This window comes from Capricornis sumatraensis, chromosome 12 (assembly GCF_032405125.1).
Source record: "Capricornis sumatraensis isolate serow.1 chromosome 12, serow.2, whole genome shotgun sequence".
NCBI lineage: Eukaryota > Metazoa > Chordata > Mammalia > Artiodactyla > Bovidae > Capricornis > Capricornis sumatraensis.
In genome coordinates, this window is record NC_091080.1 from 26104253 (window position 1) to 26124700 (window position 20448).

At 35.9% G+C, this 20448-nt stretch overlaps 2 protein-coding genes across 4 annotated transcripts in view; both read right to left on the reverse strand.

The window, feature by feature from the left end:
- Nucleotides 1–15666, reverse strand: part of ZC3H13 (zinc finger CCCH-type containing 13) — a 106510-nt gene extending 90844 nt beyond the window's left edge. For both annotated transcript variants that reach the window (XM_068984266.1, XM_068984265.1), the window contains exons 1-4: nucleotides 15607–15666; nucleotides 9726–9851; nucleotides 9322–9431; nucleotides 6576–6687 (exon numbers count right to left, since the gene is read on the reverse strand). In XM_068984266.1, coding sequence (XP_068840367.1) covers nucleotides 6576–6687; nucleotides 9322–9431; nucleotides 9726–9842 — 339 coding nt within the window. In that variant the 5' untranslated portion in view covers nucleotides 9843–9851; nucleotides 15607–15666. The remainder of the gene's footprint in view (nucleotides 1–6575; nucleotides 6688–9321; nucleotides 9432–9725; nucleotides 9852–15606) is intronic.
- A 933-nt stretch (nucleotides 15667–16599) lies between these two features.
- CPB2 (carboxypeptidase B2) overlaps nucleotides 16600–20448 on the reverse strand; it is a 60401-nt gene continuing 56552 nt past the window's right edge. For both annotated transcript variants that reach the window (XM_068984787.1, XM_068984786.1), the window contains one exon: nucleotides 16600–16933. In XM_068984787.1, coding sequence (XP_068840888.1) covers nucleotides 16749–16933 — 185 coding nt within the window. In that variant the 3' untranslated portion in view covers nucleotides 16600–16748. The remainder of the gene's footprint in view (nucleotides 16934–20448) is intronic.

Sequence of the window (20448 nt, forward strand, 5' to 3'; positions counted from 1 at the left end):
AAATACATTTTATTCTTTGCAAATTATTCACAGTAAACTTTTTAAGAGCTCAGGATCTAATACCAAGACCTCCCAAGCTAAGGAAGGAACATTTGAGAAAAAAAAAAGAGAGAAAAAAGAATATAAGAATAGTAGCAGTCTTAGATTAAGTCAGAGACATCAATAAGAACTCATGTTTAGCTCAATACAGATAAAGACTGTTACTAGTAATATTTACAGATATATGGATATACATCAGTTAGTATACACACCTATTCTTTGCTCTGTCAGCTGAGAGGGCCTAAAAGAAACACCAATCCAGCAGGAACAAGCACACCTAGCACCCAGATTTTTGCTCTCTTCTAGCCATCAGAGAAAAACCCTGTGCTACCAATACAAAGAGGCCCACATGGAAACTGAAGATGCCAGCTGACTGCCAGCATCCACAGCCAGACATGTGGGTACAGAAACTTTCAAATGATTCCCACCTCCAGCATTTTAGTACTTTACTGAGGTTAGACATAAAGGAAGAGGTAATTGTGCCTACTGTATCCTTCCTTATTTCCTGACAGAATTCATGAACAAAATAAATGGTTGTTTTACACCAAGGTTTGCTAACTCGAACTCCTTTTAATGCTACCAAAGAATGTATTTGCAGATCATGCAAGACTAAAAACATACTAATTTTTTATATAAAATGAACATTTTTATCTACACTTAAAAATCATCATAATCATTCCTGTACTATACATTATCAAAGTCTTCAGTTCAGTTGCTCAGTATTGTCCAACTCTTTGCGACCCCATGGACTGCAGCCAGGCCTCCCTGTCCATCAGCAATTCCTGGAGCTTGCTCAAACTCATGCCCATTGAGTTGGTGATGTCATCCAATCATCTCATCCTTTGTCATCCCCTTCTCCTCCTGCCTTCAATCTTTCCCAGCATTAGGGTCTTTTCAAATGAGTTAGTTCTTTGCATCAGGTGGCCCAAAGTACTGGAGCTTCAGCATCAGTCCTTCCAATGAATATTCAGGACCAATTTCCTTTAGGAGGGACTGGTTGGATGTCCTTGCAGTCCAAGGGACTCTCAAGAGTCTTCTCCAACACCACAGCTCAAAAGCATCAATTCTTCGGCGCTCAGCTTTCTTTATAGTCCAACTCTCACATCCATACATGACTAATGGAAGAACCATAGCTGTGACTAGACAGACCTTTGTTGGCAAAGTAATGTCTGCTTTTTAATATGCTGTCTAGGTTGGTCATAACTTTTCTTTGAAGGAGCAAGAGTCTATTTCATGGCTGCAATCACCATCTGCAGTGATTTTGGAGCCCCCCAAAAAATAATGTGTCTCACTGCTTCACTGTCTCTCCATCTATTTGCCATGAAGTGATGGGACCAGATGCCATGATCTTAAAGATTTTGGAATGCTGAGTTTTAAGCCAACTTTTTCACTCTCCTCTTTCACTTTCATCAAGAGGCTCCAGGTGGTCTATACTGTATCTCCACTTATACCCTTATCCTTCTCTTCTAAACATTTTCCTTTGAAATAAACAACACTACTCACCCATTCTACTTAATCCTATAGATTCACTTCTCAAATTTTTAATTTGATGACTCTCTACTCTTCCTGTTTTACATTTACTGTGCTTCATTCTTTTCAAAGAATTTTCACATGTATGTAAATTCCAAAGAATTTTCACATACATGCAGTTATAGTTATGTTCTCACTATAACTTGTGACATATTGGTGCAGGTATCTTTATTGCAAAGATAAAAAGCAAAGCCAAGAGACTACTTAAGAACAGTTATAAAACTTTAATTACCCTTTGTGACTTAAAGTCCTCCACTATATGAGTCAGCTTTTTGTAACAGATCTAGTCCTGTGTTCTTCCTTAGTCAGTGAAACTTCTTTCTCATCTAGCCAGATGTATCAAGATGCAGAAAAAGAACGAGGAAATTTTTTTAGGTGATGAGGGGATGGGAATGGGGAACAGGAATGAACTGTGTGGGGGGCTGTGAAGCAAAACTGATAATTCTGTGTACATTCTGGGAGGTACAGATCCCAGAGATAGAAAACTTCACATTAGAAATGCACATCTTAATCATCAACAAATGCTCAAATATTCCTCCTGACTCTGTAACAGAATTTGGCTTTCAAAGCTATTTATCTTTGTATTCGAATTACATAAAATAACAAATCTCTGTTAGAGAAAACACAATTCAATTACGGCATCTGGAAAGCTGTACAGATTGGGTGAAAGTTTCTAGCACCATAAGAATACACATATTATTTCATAAATGTTCTAAAATCGCATAACAGTGTCTGTGCAAATACAGAAAACAGTGTCAAAAAATAGTTGTCCATGATGCTATGAGCAGAGTGTACAAAATAGCCAGAAAGCAATTTTCTCTCATTTCCATCTTGGTTAATGGCTTGGAAAGACTGTAGTCAGACTTAACACCTTCCTTCCACTCATTCTTTTGTTCATCAAATCCTACCTGCTATAACTCACATAAGCCTCTCACCATGTTAAATTCAGTTCCACTGTATCAACTTTAGTTTAGATCACCCAGACCAGCCAATATGTCCAAAATACTGCTCATACAACCAACATGAAAGTATTAACAAGATATTTGACTTTCTTTTCATACTAAATCTTTGAAATTCAGTGTGTTTTTTATACTTTACAGCTTATCTCAATTTAGACTAGCTACACTTCAGGTCATCAGGAGTTCTCAACACTGGCTACACATTAGAATCACCTTTCATTTATTCAATAAGTGTCCTTACTAGTTCCAGGGTATGGAGGTGAGCTGGTAAACAAGATAGATCTCGTCAGCCCTCATCTCACATACACATGCCATTAATTCAGTTTCACAGGTTCTCAAACATGGCAGCCCTCTAAAACCCTGTATTGTTATTGTGTTGGTTTTCTTCCTCTTCCTAGACTTTCACCTCTCCCCTCCATCTATTCTTCAATACCCATTGCAAATGTCACTTCTCTCTGAAGTGTACTCTGCTTCCCCAGGCAGTTATTTTTTCCCCTCCATTGTGAGCTTTGCTCATCTCTCTAACACTACCATAGTCTATAGAATTAGAGTCTATGAATTTGTCTCTCCACAAAATCAGGGTGTATCAACCTCATAATTCAGACACATTGGAGTTGAGACCAGTGACAGAAACAGTGGAATCACAGTTAGTTTGTGGAAAACCACACACATGCTATCTTAGTTACGCTATGTTATCTGCTATAGTTGCCCCCACCTAAACTACATCTGATTTGCCCATAGACATTCATCATGTGAAGATCGAGAGTCACACGTTACAGTAGGGAATGCATCACAGAAATGATCAACATCCATTTTCATGCCAGATATGTGACTCAATATAATTAATACCTGGCATCCTAACTTATTAACAGTTTTCTCTAAATTTGGATAGTGGATTCCCTAAAACCTGACTACTTGTGAATCTTGAGACTTTATCCCTTAGGTGTGCATGAAGCTCAGTGTCTTTGAGGGCTTTCTCACCGAGGAAAAGCGAGAATCAGGCTTTGAATTTCTTAACAAAATAGCAACTTTGCTGTCTACTAAAATGATATGAACATATAAACTTTTACAATCAACAACTACTTACATTTAGGTATCTGTTAAAAACCTAAATCTCCAATGTCTACATTCATCTTCTATTAACAGCCTCAAATTATATTAGAGAGAAGAAGCTAAAGAGCTATTCTTATACAAGAACATATCATTTATTAAGCTGTCATCATAGTCAGTCATGTTACTTGATTTACATATATTTTCTTCACAGTAATACAATAATATGGATATCACCTCCATTTTACAGATAAGAAAAATGACAGTACCATTAAATAATAATTCCTAAAGTAATGTGTTCAGAATATGAATTCTAGATGTCTGCCCTTTACATTAAGTACAATCTACCGCCAGCTCACATTGATTCATAAGAAGCAACTGTTAAATTTTTAGGAAATGCACAAGCTGTAATTAAAAATTAAATCATCTAAACTAACAAGTAAGTAATATTAAAAACAAAGGCAATAATTATTCAAAACTCATTTCCTAAATATTTTAGTATATTTTCTCTTGTGGTTTATTGTGTGTATGTGTGTGTATTTGTGTGTATTCCTACACTTTCCAACTCTGTACTCAGTGATACCATTTTAGTAGGTTGAAACTAACCATGATAGGAGGATGTACACCAAAGAAACTGGTAAATCCTACAATTTTTTTTTTTTTCCTGAGCGGTTGTCAAACGTTTACCAGCAAACCACGGGGTCCACTCATTATTCTGATACATTTCATTATACATATTTTGGATCCAAGTCCCTTACATATGTAATACACATGCTTGTTCAGCTCCTACCCAGAAATTCTGATTCAGTAGATTAAGGGTAGAGTATCTGCATGTGTGTTTTGAAAGAGACCATCTCTCCTCCAAAAGAATTTTGATACATATCACCAGCTGAGAACTACCATGTGAGATTTCTAAAAGGGCTTTACATATCACATCAGACATTAGAAAACTACATACTTAAGACTGTATTCAAGTCCCCAAAGATAAGTTTTTACAAGCTACAATATAAAATTGTGACACAGCTCTTTTTTCAGGATCAAAACAGCCATAAGAAAGCTTCTATATTTCTAAAACTATCAAAGAGGTTGCTGCTTAAACAATTCAGTAGCTTTCATAAAAAGGCTATAATGAGACAACTAGATATCCATATGCAAAAGAATGAGGTTGAGCCCTTCTCTCACACCATAAAAAAAGGACTGGCCAAAAAGTAAGCTTGTGTTTTTCCATAACACCTCTGGAAAAACCTGAATGAACTTTTTGGTCAACCCATTAAAGATTAACTCAAAATCGGTCAAAGATTCAAATGCAAGTACTAAAGCTCTAGGATTCTTTGAAGAAAACAAGCATAAATCTTTCTGATCTTGAATCAGACAATAGTTTCTTAAATATGACACCAAAAGCAGAAGTAACAACAAAAATATAAATTGGATTTCATCAAATTAAAAACATTTGTGTTTTAAAGGACACCATCAAGAACATGAAAACACAACCCATAGAAGAATATTTATGCAAACTGTGTATATAAGGGACTTGGATCCAAAATACATAAAGAATTCTTACAAATCAACAATAAAAAGATAACCCAATCTAAAAATGGACACAGGATCTGAACATTTTTCCAAAGATAAACAAATGGCCAATAAGCACACAAGAAGATATTCAACATCACTAGCAATCAGAGAAATATAAGTCAAAACCACAATGACATTACCAATAAAACAGCTATATCAAAAAGTAGGATAACAAATGTTGGCAAGGATGTGGAGTATTAGAAATCTCACACACTACACTAAGGATTTTAAATGGTGCAGCTGCTTTGGAAAACATCCCAGCAATTCCTTGAAAGGTTAAATATAGTTACCATATGACTCAGCAATCTCACTCCCAGACATAAACTCAAGAGAAATGAAAACACATGGCCACGCAAAAACCTGTATACCAATGTTCGTAACAGCGTTATTCATAAGAGCCAAAATGCAGAAACAACCCAAATATTCACCAACCAATGAATGGATCAACAGAATGTGATATATCAATACAATGGAATGTTGTTTGGCAAAAACAAAGAATGAAATACGGCTACATCCCATACGCTTTCATGAACCTTGAGAACACTATGCTAAGTCAAAGAAGCCAGTCACAAAAAAAAAACCCACATGCTATATGACTCTATTAATATGAAATAACCAGAACAGGCACGTCTATGTGACAGTCTAACTGGAACAGTGGTGGCCGAAGGCTGGTGGTCAATTGAGGGGCCAGGGAAATGATCACTAAAGGTATGGGGTTTTCTTCCTGGGGTGATGAAATTGTTCTAAAACTGACTGTGGTGATGGATGTAGGACTCTTGCGATTTTATGAAAAACCACCCAAGTGTACACTCTAAATGGGTCAACTGTATCTCTATAAATTTGTTGCAAATGTACACACAAGAGCATGATAAATTTCTTTTAAAAATACTTACTTCTGGGAAATTTCCATTCCTGACAAACATCTATCATTTCTTTTAATCAATAAACTATATCATAAACTGTGCTCTCTTTTCATTTCACTGGCAGGAAATTCACACTAAATTCTGTGATCATAGTTCAGTTTCTGCCACCACCATGCCTTGCCTTCATTGTTTTAATTTAAAAGTGTTCTACTGCAAGCCTTTACAGTCTTTCTCGGAAGGAGGCAGGAATTGATGGCTGGCTAAATTCTGAAAACTTAAGAATACATTTAGATATTCATGATATCCACCAAGGTACAGAAATCCTATGAAGTGCAGCTGGCGCTTTGCCAACCAGTTCCCATCATCTTAACCAAGAACTAAAATGGTGAAATCATGAATTTTCCCAGAGGACTTTTTTCCTCTAAACTACATTATCCATATAGAACATTATAATGTAATATACACTTATCATACATTTAGCACATAAGATAATATTTAAAATAGAACATATATAATAAATCACTACTAAAATTTAACTTTGTTTCAGGAAATTCATTCCTACCCTAACAGGTGAGGATGACTCCTCTGTATTTCGTTTCTGGGACTCAGAGTCCACATCTTGGCGCTTGTTCTTCATTCTTTCTCTAAGATCCCCTGTAGGTCTTTCTGGTGACCTTTAAACCAAAAAACAAAAACAAAACAAAACAAACAAAACAAAAATCTATATTTATATAACATTTCATAAGAATATATTTACAGAAACAACCCTACAAAACTCTAATTTTTCTACTATCCATGACTACTAAAGTTCAGAAAGGTAAATTTCAGCTTAAACATTCATATATTAAAAATATGAGCACCACTTAACAAGTTTTCTCCCAACACCAATCAAAAGGCATACATTAAAATTCGATGGGGTGGCAGGTGCTGGTGATAGTAATAAGTAACTATACATGAGCTGAGAGAAAGGATTTGTCATTAACAGTTTCTTTTCCTATCAATCACACAAATATGCTAGTTATATTTGAAAGCAAACAGTAGGAAGGTGAAGTTTTAAACCACAACACTGCAAAATTAATCTAGAAACAACAATATTATTTACACATGTATGTGGTTGGATGCAACATCAACAACTATGAAAATATTTTATGCATCTCAAGAATCAAAGCAAATACAGGAATTTTTAATGTTATTCTTAATTGTTCTTAAATTTGAAATTATTTCAGAATAAAAAGCAGTTGCAAAATTCCAAGTAAGATTTGAATTTTATACTTTTTATACTTTGCTATGGACTGGTTTTATTTAGGAAAAATACACATATTTATATTCAATACTGGTAAAGCTTCATAATTTATACTAGCCATTTGATAAATGGCTGTTCGATCATTTTCACACCATCACTAAGGAGAAAAACAAAGTAAAGACAGAAAACACACTGCCTTAAAAATATTCCTAGAGCACCATTAAAAGAGGGCAAGAATTATTAAGAAACACTATGGCCCTCTTTAGCCACCAAAGAATACTGTGTATAATATTTCTAAAAGATATAAACAAATTATATAAATATTCACATCTATTTCAAGTAATAGTTGACCAATCAACTCCTTTATCAATCACTAATACAAATCACATGGTTAGTGAAAAAATAATTTCAGTCAATTCTTTTTAAGGGATCTCATAACATTTACATTTACATGCACATTATATAGATCTATATTAAATATTTTAACAGTTAAAGCTGAACTGGCAAATGGAATTTCTTATTAAGAACCAGCACTTAAATGCTTTAAATTATAATTATGTGCACATGTCAATTTTATGTACCCTAGTTTCCTTTATATAATAAGACAGTTTATGATAACTTGTTTCTATCCTAAATAGTACCTAACAGAATTCTCCACATATAGTAAATGCTCAGTGACTTAAATCATTTGTGACTAAACAAGTATTTCTGAAACACAATGCTTTTCTTTTCATCTTTGAATCACATTATGAACTATATTTTTCTTCCTTACAAAAAAAGGAAAATACACAAATACAAAGAAAGTTATCACGGGGAAAATGAACAAAATAGCAAAATTATAACAGAAATCCTTTATTCTAAATCTAGTAACGACACTACTTTTTTCCATTTTAGACAAATTTATGTGCCCATTTTCCTTACAACCACTTGTATAAAAGTTCTGTAAGTTGATAATAAAAGTCAAAGATGAAATAAAGCATGTACTAAAAATACAGTAATATAAGCAAGACATTAAAATTACTGTAACAGTTTCCCGAGATATGTATTTACTTATACATATTAAACTTATAAAGATTAATTTTCCCACATTGACAGAAAGGACAGATGACAATCTAAATACAAATAAAACAGTATTCAGCATCACAAGTAAACTAAAATGTACAACATTTAAGTGAACAGAACATCAGCTAATGTTAAGGGTTTGAATTTTAAATTGTATTAAACTTCAAACTCAGTACACATACACAAAAATTCACCCAATTAAAAAACACACCTCCAAAGCTTAATGTGCGGTTTTCATACTGATGCTGAAGTCAAAGCAATCAGCACATCCAATTTTAAGACTAGGCAAATTAGTTGTTTATCAATCAAGTTTAAACTCTTGTGACAATCTTTATGTATGTGACATCTTTAAACACCATAACAAAATCATCATGAGGGAGCCGAAAGAAAAGTAAAAGATTTTTTATTGGGAAGGTCTAATTTAGCCATGCCTTTATTAAAGGCAAAATGACGTTCTAAATAGGTAGTATACTTATCCACATATAAATACATACTTTCATCTACCTCAGTATATTGCGATAAGAGATTTGGCTAATGTATTTTAACCTATGAAGCTTGCATTATATTATTTTTTGCAATGAAGTTTTGAATTTTGAACATCTTAAAAAGCCAAAAATTATATTCTATTTAAATTTTACTATTTCAAGAGTTGAAAGTAGTCTCTCCTCACTAAAAACAAATCCATGAAACTCTGCCATCTTAAACAGCATTTTAACATATACAACTGGAGAGCAGGGCATGAAAGTAAGCCATACACATATTATAAAAACAAACTTTTGAGCAAATAAATTTTAAAGCAAACATTTTTATTAATCTTGAAATTAATAACTAAAATAATCTTGTCAATCTTGACTACTGATAAGACTACCACCAAAATATAAAACCTGACCAAATATATGGCAGTATTTCAAATTTTATACTAGATAAATTACAAAAGCCAAAAAAAAAAATTACAATAGCCATCTTCTAATAGCATAGGAACAATTCAAAGTTCTCAATTTACCTTCTATAATTGCTGCTATAACCTTTACCACGGGGTGAAGGGCCATGTACGAATCTACATGTGTTTCCATAGAGGCAGTTGCCAGTCTTCAGCCAGTTACGGCACTGTGTCTAAGAGACAGATATTACTATGTGAATTTCATATTTAGTCATATTTATTTCTGGAAAAAAAATGCTAGAGGGACAAAATTAAAATAAATGCTATCAAAAACCCAGCTACGTTACTCCCCAAATAATGAAAACATCAGGAAAAAGAGGCCTATAAACCCTAATGCCCATCTCACTCCTTTGCTATCAAACACATTTAACCAATATTCCTACAACATCCTATTCCCTTTTGTGATATAAATAAGGATCTGAGGAACAGTAAGGAGAACCCCTGTGACTATACTAGTGACAACTCACCTCTGCTGTACTGCCAGTGCTGGGTCCAAGCCTTTCAAATACACTGGGTCTTCGGGATGTGCTATCAGATATGGTCTTGGTATTTTCCACCGTGACCTTCCTTCTAATTTTTGACATTTTGTACTACTTTAACCAAAAAAGAGAGAGGCAAACTGTAAAATTGTTTAGTTTTAAATATCTGAGCCAATAACTTACAAGTAAATAAGCTGGTAGATAACACTATAAAATTACAAGGGATTTTTCTCAGAAGGAAAAAAGACAGGAGAGGTCACAAGTAAACAGAGGAACAGAAGAAACTATCTTCTAAGACACACCTTGTTAGTAATTTGTTAGGACTTTGATTCTTTGGAGCTAGAATTTTACCTCTTCTACAGAATGAATAAGATTCTACTCACACAGTTTCCACAGTACATTTAATTTCAGAAAACACTATAAAAAAGTTTCTAAGTTCCTTATAAAAGCTGTTTCAAAATTTAGTAATTATCTTCTAAAGAAAAAGTGTGCTATCATTCTCCATCAACTGGTCTACTGGAAAAGAAAGCTATGCCAAAAATTTCTTCAGGTAAGAATTTTAGAGTAGAAATTGTGTTTTATACAACTTCAGTGATAACATCAGGTACATTCCAAAAATCAGCCTGGGAGAAAATTTTAAGTATTTCCTTTGTTTTACACAAGCCAAAGATGAACAGTATAATCAGGAATATTCTTTTGCAGTATTACAAAAAAAAAAAAAAAAACAGAAAAAACCCTCAATACTGATAAAATGACTTTCTTTCAAAATAGGATCGGATGAATGAACAACTAGAAACAGTGAAGATGTTTTAATAATCTATACTGCACTGACATAAAAGCCAAAGGTGCTAAAAGAAATAAACAGGCTATTTTCCATTATTAGTAACAAGAAAAGATATTATGAAAATATTTTACAAAAGCAAATAAAACATTAGAAACTAAAATATACAATCAGGTGATTCAACTGGAAATGAAAATATCAGATAAAAGCACTATGATAAATATTAGAAAACAGTCTTAAATTCTAGACCTAGAATAATCTAGATGGTATACTACTGTGGGAAGCGGGCAAGAAATGCCTAAGAGAAAGCAAAGGAACCAACCATATCACACTTTATACACTAAACATTAGTTGAATTTTTGTTAGTAGGCAAATGCTACTAGAATGAATGATGTCAGCTAAAGAAGTAGAAATTCCATTTGGTAAAGAACTGGTCTCTATAAAGTTTACAATGTTTGTTACTGTGATGTCAAAGTAAGGTCCCATGACTTGCAAGGAAGTTAAATCACGGCAGTACAGAATCAAAACTTATAAAAAAAAAAAATTATAAACAATGTTTGGTCCAGTTAGATACTTCTTGTCAAGTCACATTTTAAAAAGGTCCAAAGATTAAGGACAACAGTTGACAAACAGATAATGAACCAAAAGAAAAATATATGATATGATACAATATGGTAGTTTTAAAATGGAAATATGTATGATTATTTTCTAATATACAATGTAACCATTAGTTAGGGTTAGAATCAATTTCTAGTGATTCTAAAAAGTTAGAAAGTAACTTTAGAATAATTACAAATTTAAAAAAATTATGTAGAGCATCCATAAGTGAACAAGAATATGTTCAACATAAAATCACTTATGTATCAAATGTTCTTCAGCTTCCACACAACAATGAATATTATCATCTTTGATTTAACTTTTCCTGAGCTCATTCTCAGTCCTAATGTGAATTTATAAAGGAAAAGGTGGGTAAATTCCATACATACATTTGACTTACTGAATAAAGAACTAAAAGCCAAGATAAGTGGTAAGTGGAGTTGAAAAAGATCTAGAAAATGTAGAGCTTTGCTTAACTGAGAAAAACAACTTTTTTATAATTTATAACTGAGATTCAATAAAAAATATGTAACAAGATAAAGTTTTTAAATTTCATTATCTGTTACTATAAAAATATATAGGCATACACAAATTCACATTCACTAATTGAAAAACATTAATAACTTAAAAATGAATGTGTTCTAAAAGTTGATTAGCTATTTCTAGTTACCTGCAACTTGGGAACAGGCACACTATCTCACCACGCTGCATCAAGATGACTAACCCTAACCTTACATTTTTCCTTCCAGTATCAAAGGAAATGATCATGTCTGCCCCCCAAACCTCTATCCCCAACCATACCCTACTTCCAACACACCTTCCCTCTTCAAAAAAAAAAAAAAAATCAACAGTAGTGTTTTCCACAATTGGGGTAACAAGCTATTTCTTAGTATACATGAAACACTGGTCATCTATTATCTCTTTTCTTGTCCTTCTGAGGGCTCCAGATATTAAACTGCCTCTCTTCCCTGCCTATAACCTGTTGGCTGAATCAGGACCCTCTCCTCCTCTGACCTACTGCTGGGAAGCATGGTCTCACAGCTTCTCTCCCATGTTAGATCCATCCCTAACACAAACTTTGAAGACCTCAAGGGGTTTGGGCTGCAATAGACAATGTAGTGAGGACTAATGATCCAACCTTACCCCTCCTTTGTATTGACTCTAAAAGTTTCTTCCCACAGAAATGAAGTAGCTTTCACAGGAGACATCGAGTACTACAAGATTCACCTATAGGGTGATTATCCCAAGAATTTTACTTATGCTACTGTTGAGTCTTCCAGCTTAGGGAAGATGAGCAATGAAGTAAAGACATAGTCACTTCTCTCAGAGAGTCAACAATACCAAAACATGGCCTAAAATAACACTGAGCATCAGAAACAGGTCTAGGTTACAGGGAGGTTCTAGACAGAAAAAAAAAAAAAAACCCTGCGGGAAAAAGTAGAAATTGAAGTTTTCTAATTGATAGAGAAATTTTTCTGATCATCTATTTAGGAACTTCTATCAGTAGTCAACAAATTATCTAAATATTACTATGAAGCATTTATGATTTTGTACAGATAAAATCCCTTAAGCTTGCATTAAAAATATAAAATATATTTTAAATCCTATTTGTCTAAATATACACACATAATCTACTGTACAATGGAAAAGCATTTGCTCATATATATTAATTAAAAATTAGGTTGCATATAATGTGAGAATTAGAATTTTCAATCTAAAGATTTGGCACAAAGAGAAAGACAAACCACAAAAGAATAAAATGTAGATTTGACTGAGAAGGGGAAAATTCTTTCAATTAATATATGAACAGACTTCAATAACTAAATGCTTCAATGTATATGGGAAAATTGAGATAAGATTAAAATGTAAATATTAAAGTCTTCCCTATCTCAGAGACTTTGAAGGCTTCCCCTCAGTTTTCAATTTATTCTTTAGTTCTAAGTTGGAATCACCCTCCCACTCACATTATCATGCCTTTCCCTAACACCAGCATTATCAAAGCCACAGCGCCACTGATGAAAGTCTATTGCCGTAATTCCCCTATTTTTCCTCTCCATTTGCAGAGAAATAAATATCAGAAGCTTTAATATTTTTTCAACTGAAGAAGAAAATAAGGAGAATTCCCTGGTGCTGCAGTGGTTAGGACCCAGCGTTTTCACTGCTAAGGACCCAGGCTCAATTCCTGGCTAGGGAACTTCGATCAAGCAAGCCACAAGGTATGGCCAAAAAACAAAAAACCAGAAAACATGGCCACAAAGTCTGAATCTATTAAGACACAACAAAAAGTCTTAATAAATGGGAAATGTCTTCCTTCCCCCATTAACTTACAAATATCACAATGTATTCATAGCTTCATATTACAAAAATATTTGAGAAAAGAAAAACACAAATGGGCCTCTTTTTAAACAATTATTTCTGAAGCCTGATAACTAAAACCTTTCAATAAAACATTAGTTCTAGTATTTTCACTTCAATCCACAATGACATCTTTGAGATCTCATCCTCCACTAGCATAAATGAAAGCATGAAAACACTTCTATCTGGATAAGAAGCACCATATTAGGAAACTGTCAAATAACTAAACAATTAAAGCTACAGAATTCCTGGTACCAACTGGTAGGAGAATAAATCCCTATCTACTGGCACTCTAAAAGTGTTAAAGATCTCATCATATTTATGTCTTGGTTTTGAAAGAAAAAAGTTTATTTGATGCATACTGTGAATTTTTTCTTCACAATTTTAGAATAAAAGAATTTTCATAAACAATCTTGCACATCGCTTATATGTGGACAGACTAAAACAACTTAATAAAAGCAAATTCTGAACAGAACTGTCAGATCTAAACTGACTATGCAAGCATAAGGAAGGCAATATACTAGTGCTGTGTGGAAGACACATTTTGTTAAAAAGACTATGTAAGAAGAGTATCCCAGGCTGGCAACTACTATAAAATGAAACACAACAAACAAAACTACCAAAACAAAGAATAAAAGACACTTTGTAAACCAACCAGTTAACATTTCAACTGCTACTAAATATCTGCTGAAATAGCTCCAACTCAACTCTACAGGAAAAGGAGAGCAAGGTGGGGTGGGGGGGGGGGTGGATAGGAAAGACTAACCCTGAAAACCAATTCTGTAAATAAATACGCTAAACAACTGCTTTCTATAAGTAAATGTCAGTGCATATTACAATACAAACTAACACCAATGACTGCTAAATTTTCAATAACTTATACAGAAATTAATATGCAAATATGCAAATCAGATAAACGTGCATATCTTAAAATCTGCAGTCAATGTTCATTTCCAAACACCAATAGTTCGGAGGTGAGAAAGAGGCGTGCATCTGACAAAACTAGATCCTTCCAGATCCCCCCAGTCTTAATGTCACAGTATTTTTCACAAAATTTTCACAACTATTTTTGCAGACCCAAATCGCTACATACCAGCATCTACATTCTTGGTCTCCAGTTGAAATTGTCATGTTATCATCTAAATACTTCATTAAATTCTCACTCATTCGAAAATCAAGAGATATGTCCACAGAACTGTCCAAAATATTGACGCCTAGATTCTAAAGTCAGTAAATTCAAACACTGCAGAAGGAGACCCCGGTAGCCGGCACCACACACGAATGAATTGTCCTGCATAAGCATCTAGGTTTACTGCAACAGTATGTCTGGCAAAACTCTGAAAACTTGAGGTGTGAAGATCCTTCCAAACTTTTAAAATTATTTCTTCAAAAAGAAATAAAAAACCTGAAGAGGCTGCACACGCCCACAATTTTCAAAGCAGTTCAAATGATCTGAAAATCTCAGACTATAACCCAATGGCTTGACCCTAGGCTCCACAACCAATATCCTAGCGACAATGCGGTCTCATCAACTCAAAGTTGCAGCCACATAAATTGTTTGCACCTGTTTAGAAAGAGCTTATGCCAAAACATCTGAGCCTTGCCTTTCATCCCGCCTTCCCTGGTTTCTGACAGATAGCTGCCAAAACTACCGACAGACTATGAAGACAAACTACTTAAGGAGTTAAATGCTACTTAACTCCGAGAACGTTGAGTCGTTATCACTGCCGGGAAATAAGCAAGCCCAAATATAACCAAAAGTAAAGATACCTTTCCTTAAGAGGTCTGGGGAATGCGTGACCATATTCCGGCACCCTTCCATCTCACACAAATGAGAATACCACGCAAGAGTTCCCAGGCTCACATTAAATGGTAGTGACCTAGCAAACTTTTCCGTCTGAATTCACTGGCCCCCTCAGGCAAACGCGCCTGAGAACACCTCAGGATGACAGCGAGAAGCCCAGCACGAGCCACAGGGGTCTTCCGCAGAGTTAAGGATGGGACACTCACGGAGGGCTGAAAAGCCCGGCGTGACCCAAGCAGGAGGGAGGACCGGTTGGGCCTCCCTAGCCTGGGCCCGTCCAACCAACCCCTTTCCCCCCGGGACCCACACCAATCCACAGGATTCAAGCTTACCTCCTTCCCGAGCTTCTTTCGCAAGCGCAGTTCGGAGGTGGCACCGCCGCCTCAGCTCCGAGGAGCGGGGGAGGCGACTGTGTCCCCGCGCCCGGCCCCGGGGAGACGACGGCGAGAGGGAGGTGCGCGCGCGGACCCCGGGAACAGGCCCTCGGCTAGCGAGGGACTCCGGGATGGCTGGGAAGCAGAGCCCGCTCGCCGCTTCGCCAAGGTCGAGCCAGCCTGGGACGTAGGGGAAAAAAGAAAGAAAGAAAGAGACTGGAGAGTAAGAAAAGACAAGGAAAACACTGTCAGGCCTCAGAACGCCGCCGGAAGTCAAGAGTTTGCCCTGTTCCTCAGAAGATCGAGGCAACTTCCGGCCTCCAGATTAGTCGTCAGCAGGTAAGCTACGCCTTCCTCGTGGACACACCTCCCGGGCGTGACGTCGGCGCCGAGGCGTTCGGTAAAATCAACAAATCTGTGCTTTAGCTGAAATCCCTGGAGAAGAAACCAGGAATCCGGGAGAGCAGAAACTCCCACTTTTAAAGTGAATTTAAGAGAAAGAGATTTCTCATTTTATTACATAATTTCTTACAATAAACGGCTATTGTAAATATGCAGAATGGCACATTTGTTGTCGAAATAACTGCAGCTATTCATTTCCCTCAAAGTTTTTACTGAGCAGCTGAACTGGAGAGACGCGCGGTATTTGTTTTGCTTTTCATGCCCCTCTGCCTTCTCAGACAGTAACAGCTGTCGCCTTTAACTGTGGAGCAAAAGGCAAGCACGACTGCGTCTTTGAAGGAGCCAGCAGAAATTTACTGTAAATTGGGAGCAGAAACCTTGACTGTACTTCTAACAACCTTCTTTCCTTGTTTAGGATACAATGATCTGCATGAAGTTAGTTATTGAAATTGCTTGAGATGGCTAGTCAAATGTCACGGATCAAGACCCAGTACCTAGCCTCTCACAAATTAAAAAAAAAAAGTAAACCCTGGTCAGCGTTAATTTCAAGGTACTGTTTATTTTGTTCTTTGACAAAACCAAGGAATGAGAAAATCTTTGATCAAAACTACTGATAAAAGTCAAAAAGAAATGGGTACAATGGTTTGGCTGGAATCAGTAAATTAAAATATGGGAAGAGAGTGAAAAAATCAAGGGCATTAAACATTCCTGACAACATGAGAAGCTATTTTAGCAACAGCAGCCAGAGCTTCTGAACACGTGGGTCTGATGTAACTCTCTGGCAGCAAGAATCCATATTTGCCTTTATCTCGAAGTTCAATTGTAAACGAATATTTGATACCCAAGTCATAGATCCAGTCGTCTGAACCTCCAGGAGCTAGATCTACAAAAAGAAAAAAAGAAATTACTTTCTGAAATACAGATGTTTCAATAAGGTGGGATTTATTTTTTCTAAAAATGAAAATAGCTTTGCCTTTTTCTGATTATTATATAAGTTTCTGGAAGGAAATAGAGATTGAAGGAAAGCAGTTTAAGGAAGAAAAGAAAAATTACACATGCAACCCTACCAAGAAGTGATGATCACCATTTATATTCTAGTGCTTTCTTTTTCAGTACATACTTGAACATAATTTTTTTTCCCAAATAAATAAGATCATTCTATGCAAGCAGTTCAGTAACATTTCTAAACATAATCTATCCTGAGCAGCTGTATGTATTCAGTTCAGTTCAGTTCAGTCACTCAGTCCTGTCTGACTCTTTGCGACTCCATGAATCTCAGCACGCCAGGCCTCCCTGTCCATCACCAACTCCCAGAGCCCACCCAAACCCACGACCATCGAGTCGGTGATGCCATCCAGCCATCTCATCTTCTGTCGTCCCCTTTTCCTCCTGCCCCCAATCCTTCCCAGAATCAGAGTCTTTTCTAATGAGTCAACTCTTTGCATGAGGTGGCCAAAGTACTGGAGTTTCAGCTTTAGCATCATTCCTTCCAAAGAACACCCAGGGCTGATCTCCTTGCAGGCCAAGGGACTCTCAAGAGTCTTCTCCAACACCACAGTTCAAAAGCATCAATTCTTTGGTGCTCAGCTTCCTTCATAGTCCAACTCTCACAACCATACATGACCACTGGAAAAACCATAGCCTTGACTAGATGGACCTTTGTTGGCAAAGTAATGTCTCTGCTTTTCAATATGTTCTCTAGGTTGGTCATAACTTTTCTTCCAAGGAGTAAGCATCTTTTAATTTCATGGCTGTAATCATCATCTGCAGTGATTTTGGAGCCCCCCAAAATAAAGTCTGACACTGTTTCCACTGTTTCCCCATCTATTTCCCATGAAGTGATGGGACCAGATGCCATGATCTTCGTTTTCTGAATGTTGAGCTTTAAGCCAACTTTTTCACTCTCCTCTTTCACTTTCATCAAGAGGCTCTTTAGTTCTTCTTCACTTTCTGCCATAAAGGTGGTGTCATCTACATATCTGAGGTGATTGATATTTCTCCCGGCAATCTTGATTCCAGCTTGTGCTTCTTCCAGCCCAGCGTTTCTTATGATGTACTCTGCATAGAAGTTAAGTAAGCAGGGTGACAATATACAGCCTTGACGTATTCCTTTTCCTATTTGGAACCAGTCTGTTGTTCCATGTCCAGTTCTAACTGTTGCTGTATGTATTAATGGGTTCAAATCTACCATATCATTTTTAATGATCTCATAGCATTGCTCTGTAAAGCTGGTATGATTAATTTTAATAATTATTTAGCTAGAGCGCTTTAGGAGTTTTTTTCTAATTAATAGAAACAACTTTACAATGAACATCCTTGTTTATCCATAATTGCTTCATTGTTTCTTTAGAATATTCTTTCCTAGAAGCAGATTCTGTAGTCTAAAGGCATGCACTTTTCAATGATGAGCTGCTGCTGCTGCTGCTAAGTCGCTTCAGTCGTGTCCAACTCTGTGCGACCCCAGAGACGGCAGCCCACCAGGCTCCCCCGTCCCTGGGATTCTCCAGGCAAGAACACTGGAGTGGGTTGCCATTTCCTTCTCCAATGCATGAAAGTGAAAAGTGAAAGTGAAGTCGCTCAGTCGTGTCCGACTCTTCGAGACCCCATGGACTGCAGCCTACCAGGCTCCTCCATCCATGGGATTTTCCAGGCAAGAGTACTGGAGTGGGGTGCCATTGCCTTCTCCCACTGATGAGCTACCTGTTGCCAAATAGCCTTCAAAAGAATTGAGCAGTCTATACCTCCATTAGCTGGGTATGAATATGTCCACTTCCCCTTCCCACACCATCTGTGGGAATCATACATTTCTGGCAATTTTATGGGTGAAAAATAATATCAAATTGTCTTACTTTATGTTTGATTGTGAGTGATTTGGACATTTTGATATATTTATTGTCCATCTTTATATTTTTTATCCATTTTCTTTGTTCATTTTTCTTGATTCATTTTATAGATTACTTACAAAACAACGTTTATGTTCTTAGCCTTCTGTAATATGTGGAGAATTTTTTGTCTTATTTGGTAATTTAGCTTTCAATTTGGTTTATGTATCTGGAATTTATGTTGGAGAAAGACATGTTAGTAATCCAAATACACTTTTTTTTCCTAAGCAACTTACCGGTTTTTCCAACCCCAATAGTTGAACATTCTTAACTGTTTGAAATGCCTTCTTTGTGAGATACTAGATGTTGTATATCTGTCTTTCTGTCCTCACTATTCCCTTACTATTGATCTGTCTCTTCCAGGCTGAGTTCCTTTACAATGAATATTCTTATTTATGCACAGTTGCTTCTTTGTTTCTTTATAATTACCATAATTAGAACAACACTGTAACTACAACAGGACTGTAATGTGTTTTAATACTTGGTTGGAGCAGATTCTCTCTTATTAGTCTTATTTTTCAGAATTTTACAAGTTCTCCTACCAAGTATATTTTTTCAAAGTTCAGGGACTTCCCTGGTAGTCCAGTGTTTAACTCCATTGCTGGGGGCACAGGGTTGATCCCTGGTCAGGGAACTAAGATCCCTCATGCCATGAGGCACAGCCAAAAAATTAAAAACAAATAAATAAATGAAGTTCAAAGTTATTTAAGCGTTCATTGGGGCTGCATTAAATACACAAACTAATTCAGGATAATTGGCACTTTTTTTAATATTGCTTTCCCACTCAAAAACCAGTAGGTTTCTCATTTGTCTTCATTTATGTACACCAGTAAAGTTCTCTAAGTTTTTCATCACGATCATTGGATTTGTATATGTGCGCACATATACATTTAACAATGAATCTATGTACATATGTATCTACCTATATATATGTCTGCATGTGTATACATGTATATTGGAAGGGGCAGTTGAAACTTATTTCCACTTATTTTCTTCCTAATTATTTTTGGTATGTAAGTTATAGATTTAAATATGTTTAGTTCATAGTCAGTCACCTTACTCAACTCTTGGATTGTTAATAATATTTTTGGTTGATTTCCTACTGTTTTCCAGGTAGACGATCATATAAGAAGCAAAGTGACCACTTTTCTTCTTTCTAATACCTGTACTTGAATTAATTACACAAGTCTTTCCTGAAGTACTGAAAAATATTGATCAACAGTGCATTAGTTAAGTTACTCATTCAGCAAATGTTTCTAATAGTTATTATTAATATCTGGCATTTATTCTTCCAACTATATTTTTGTGCTTACACATACACACAGATTTGTATTGAATGAATGCATGCATGAAGATGGAATTATTTCATCAAAACAGGATGTTTCTCTAGAAATTCCTCTAGCCCTGAAGGAACAATAGTAGAGAAGATGATGGGAATCAAGAAAGGGGTGATTTATGAAAGGAAGCTGTGGCCTAGAGCAAGGACCTGGGTCAGCAAAGGCAGAGACAGACTGTG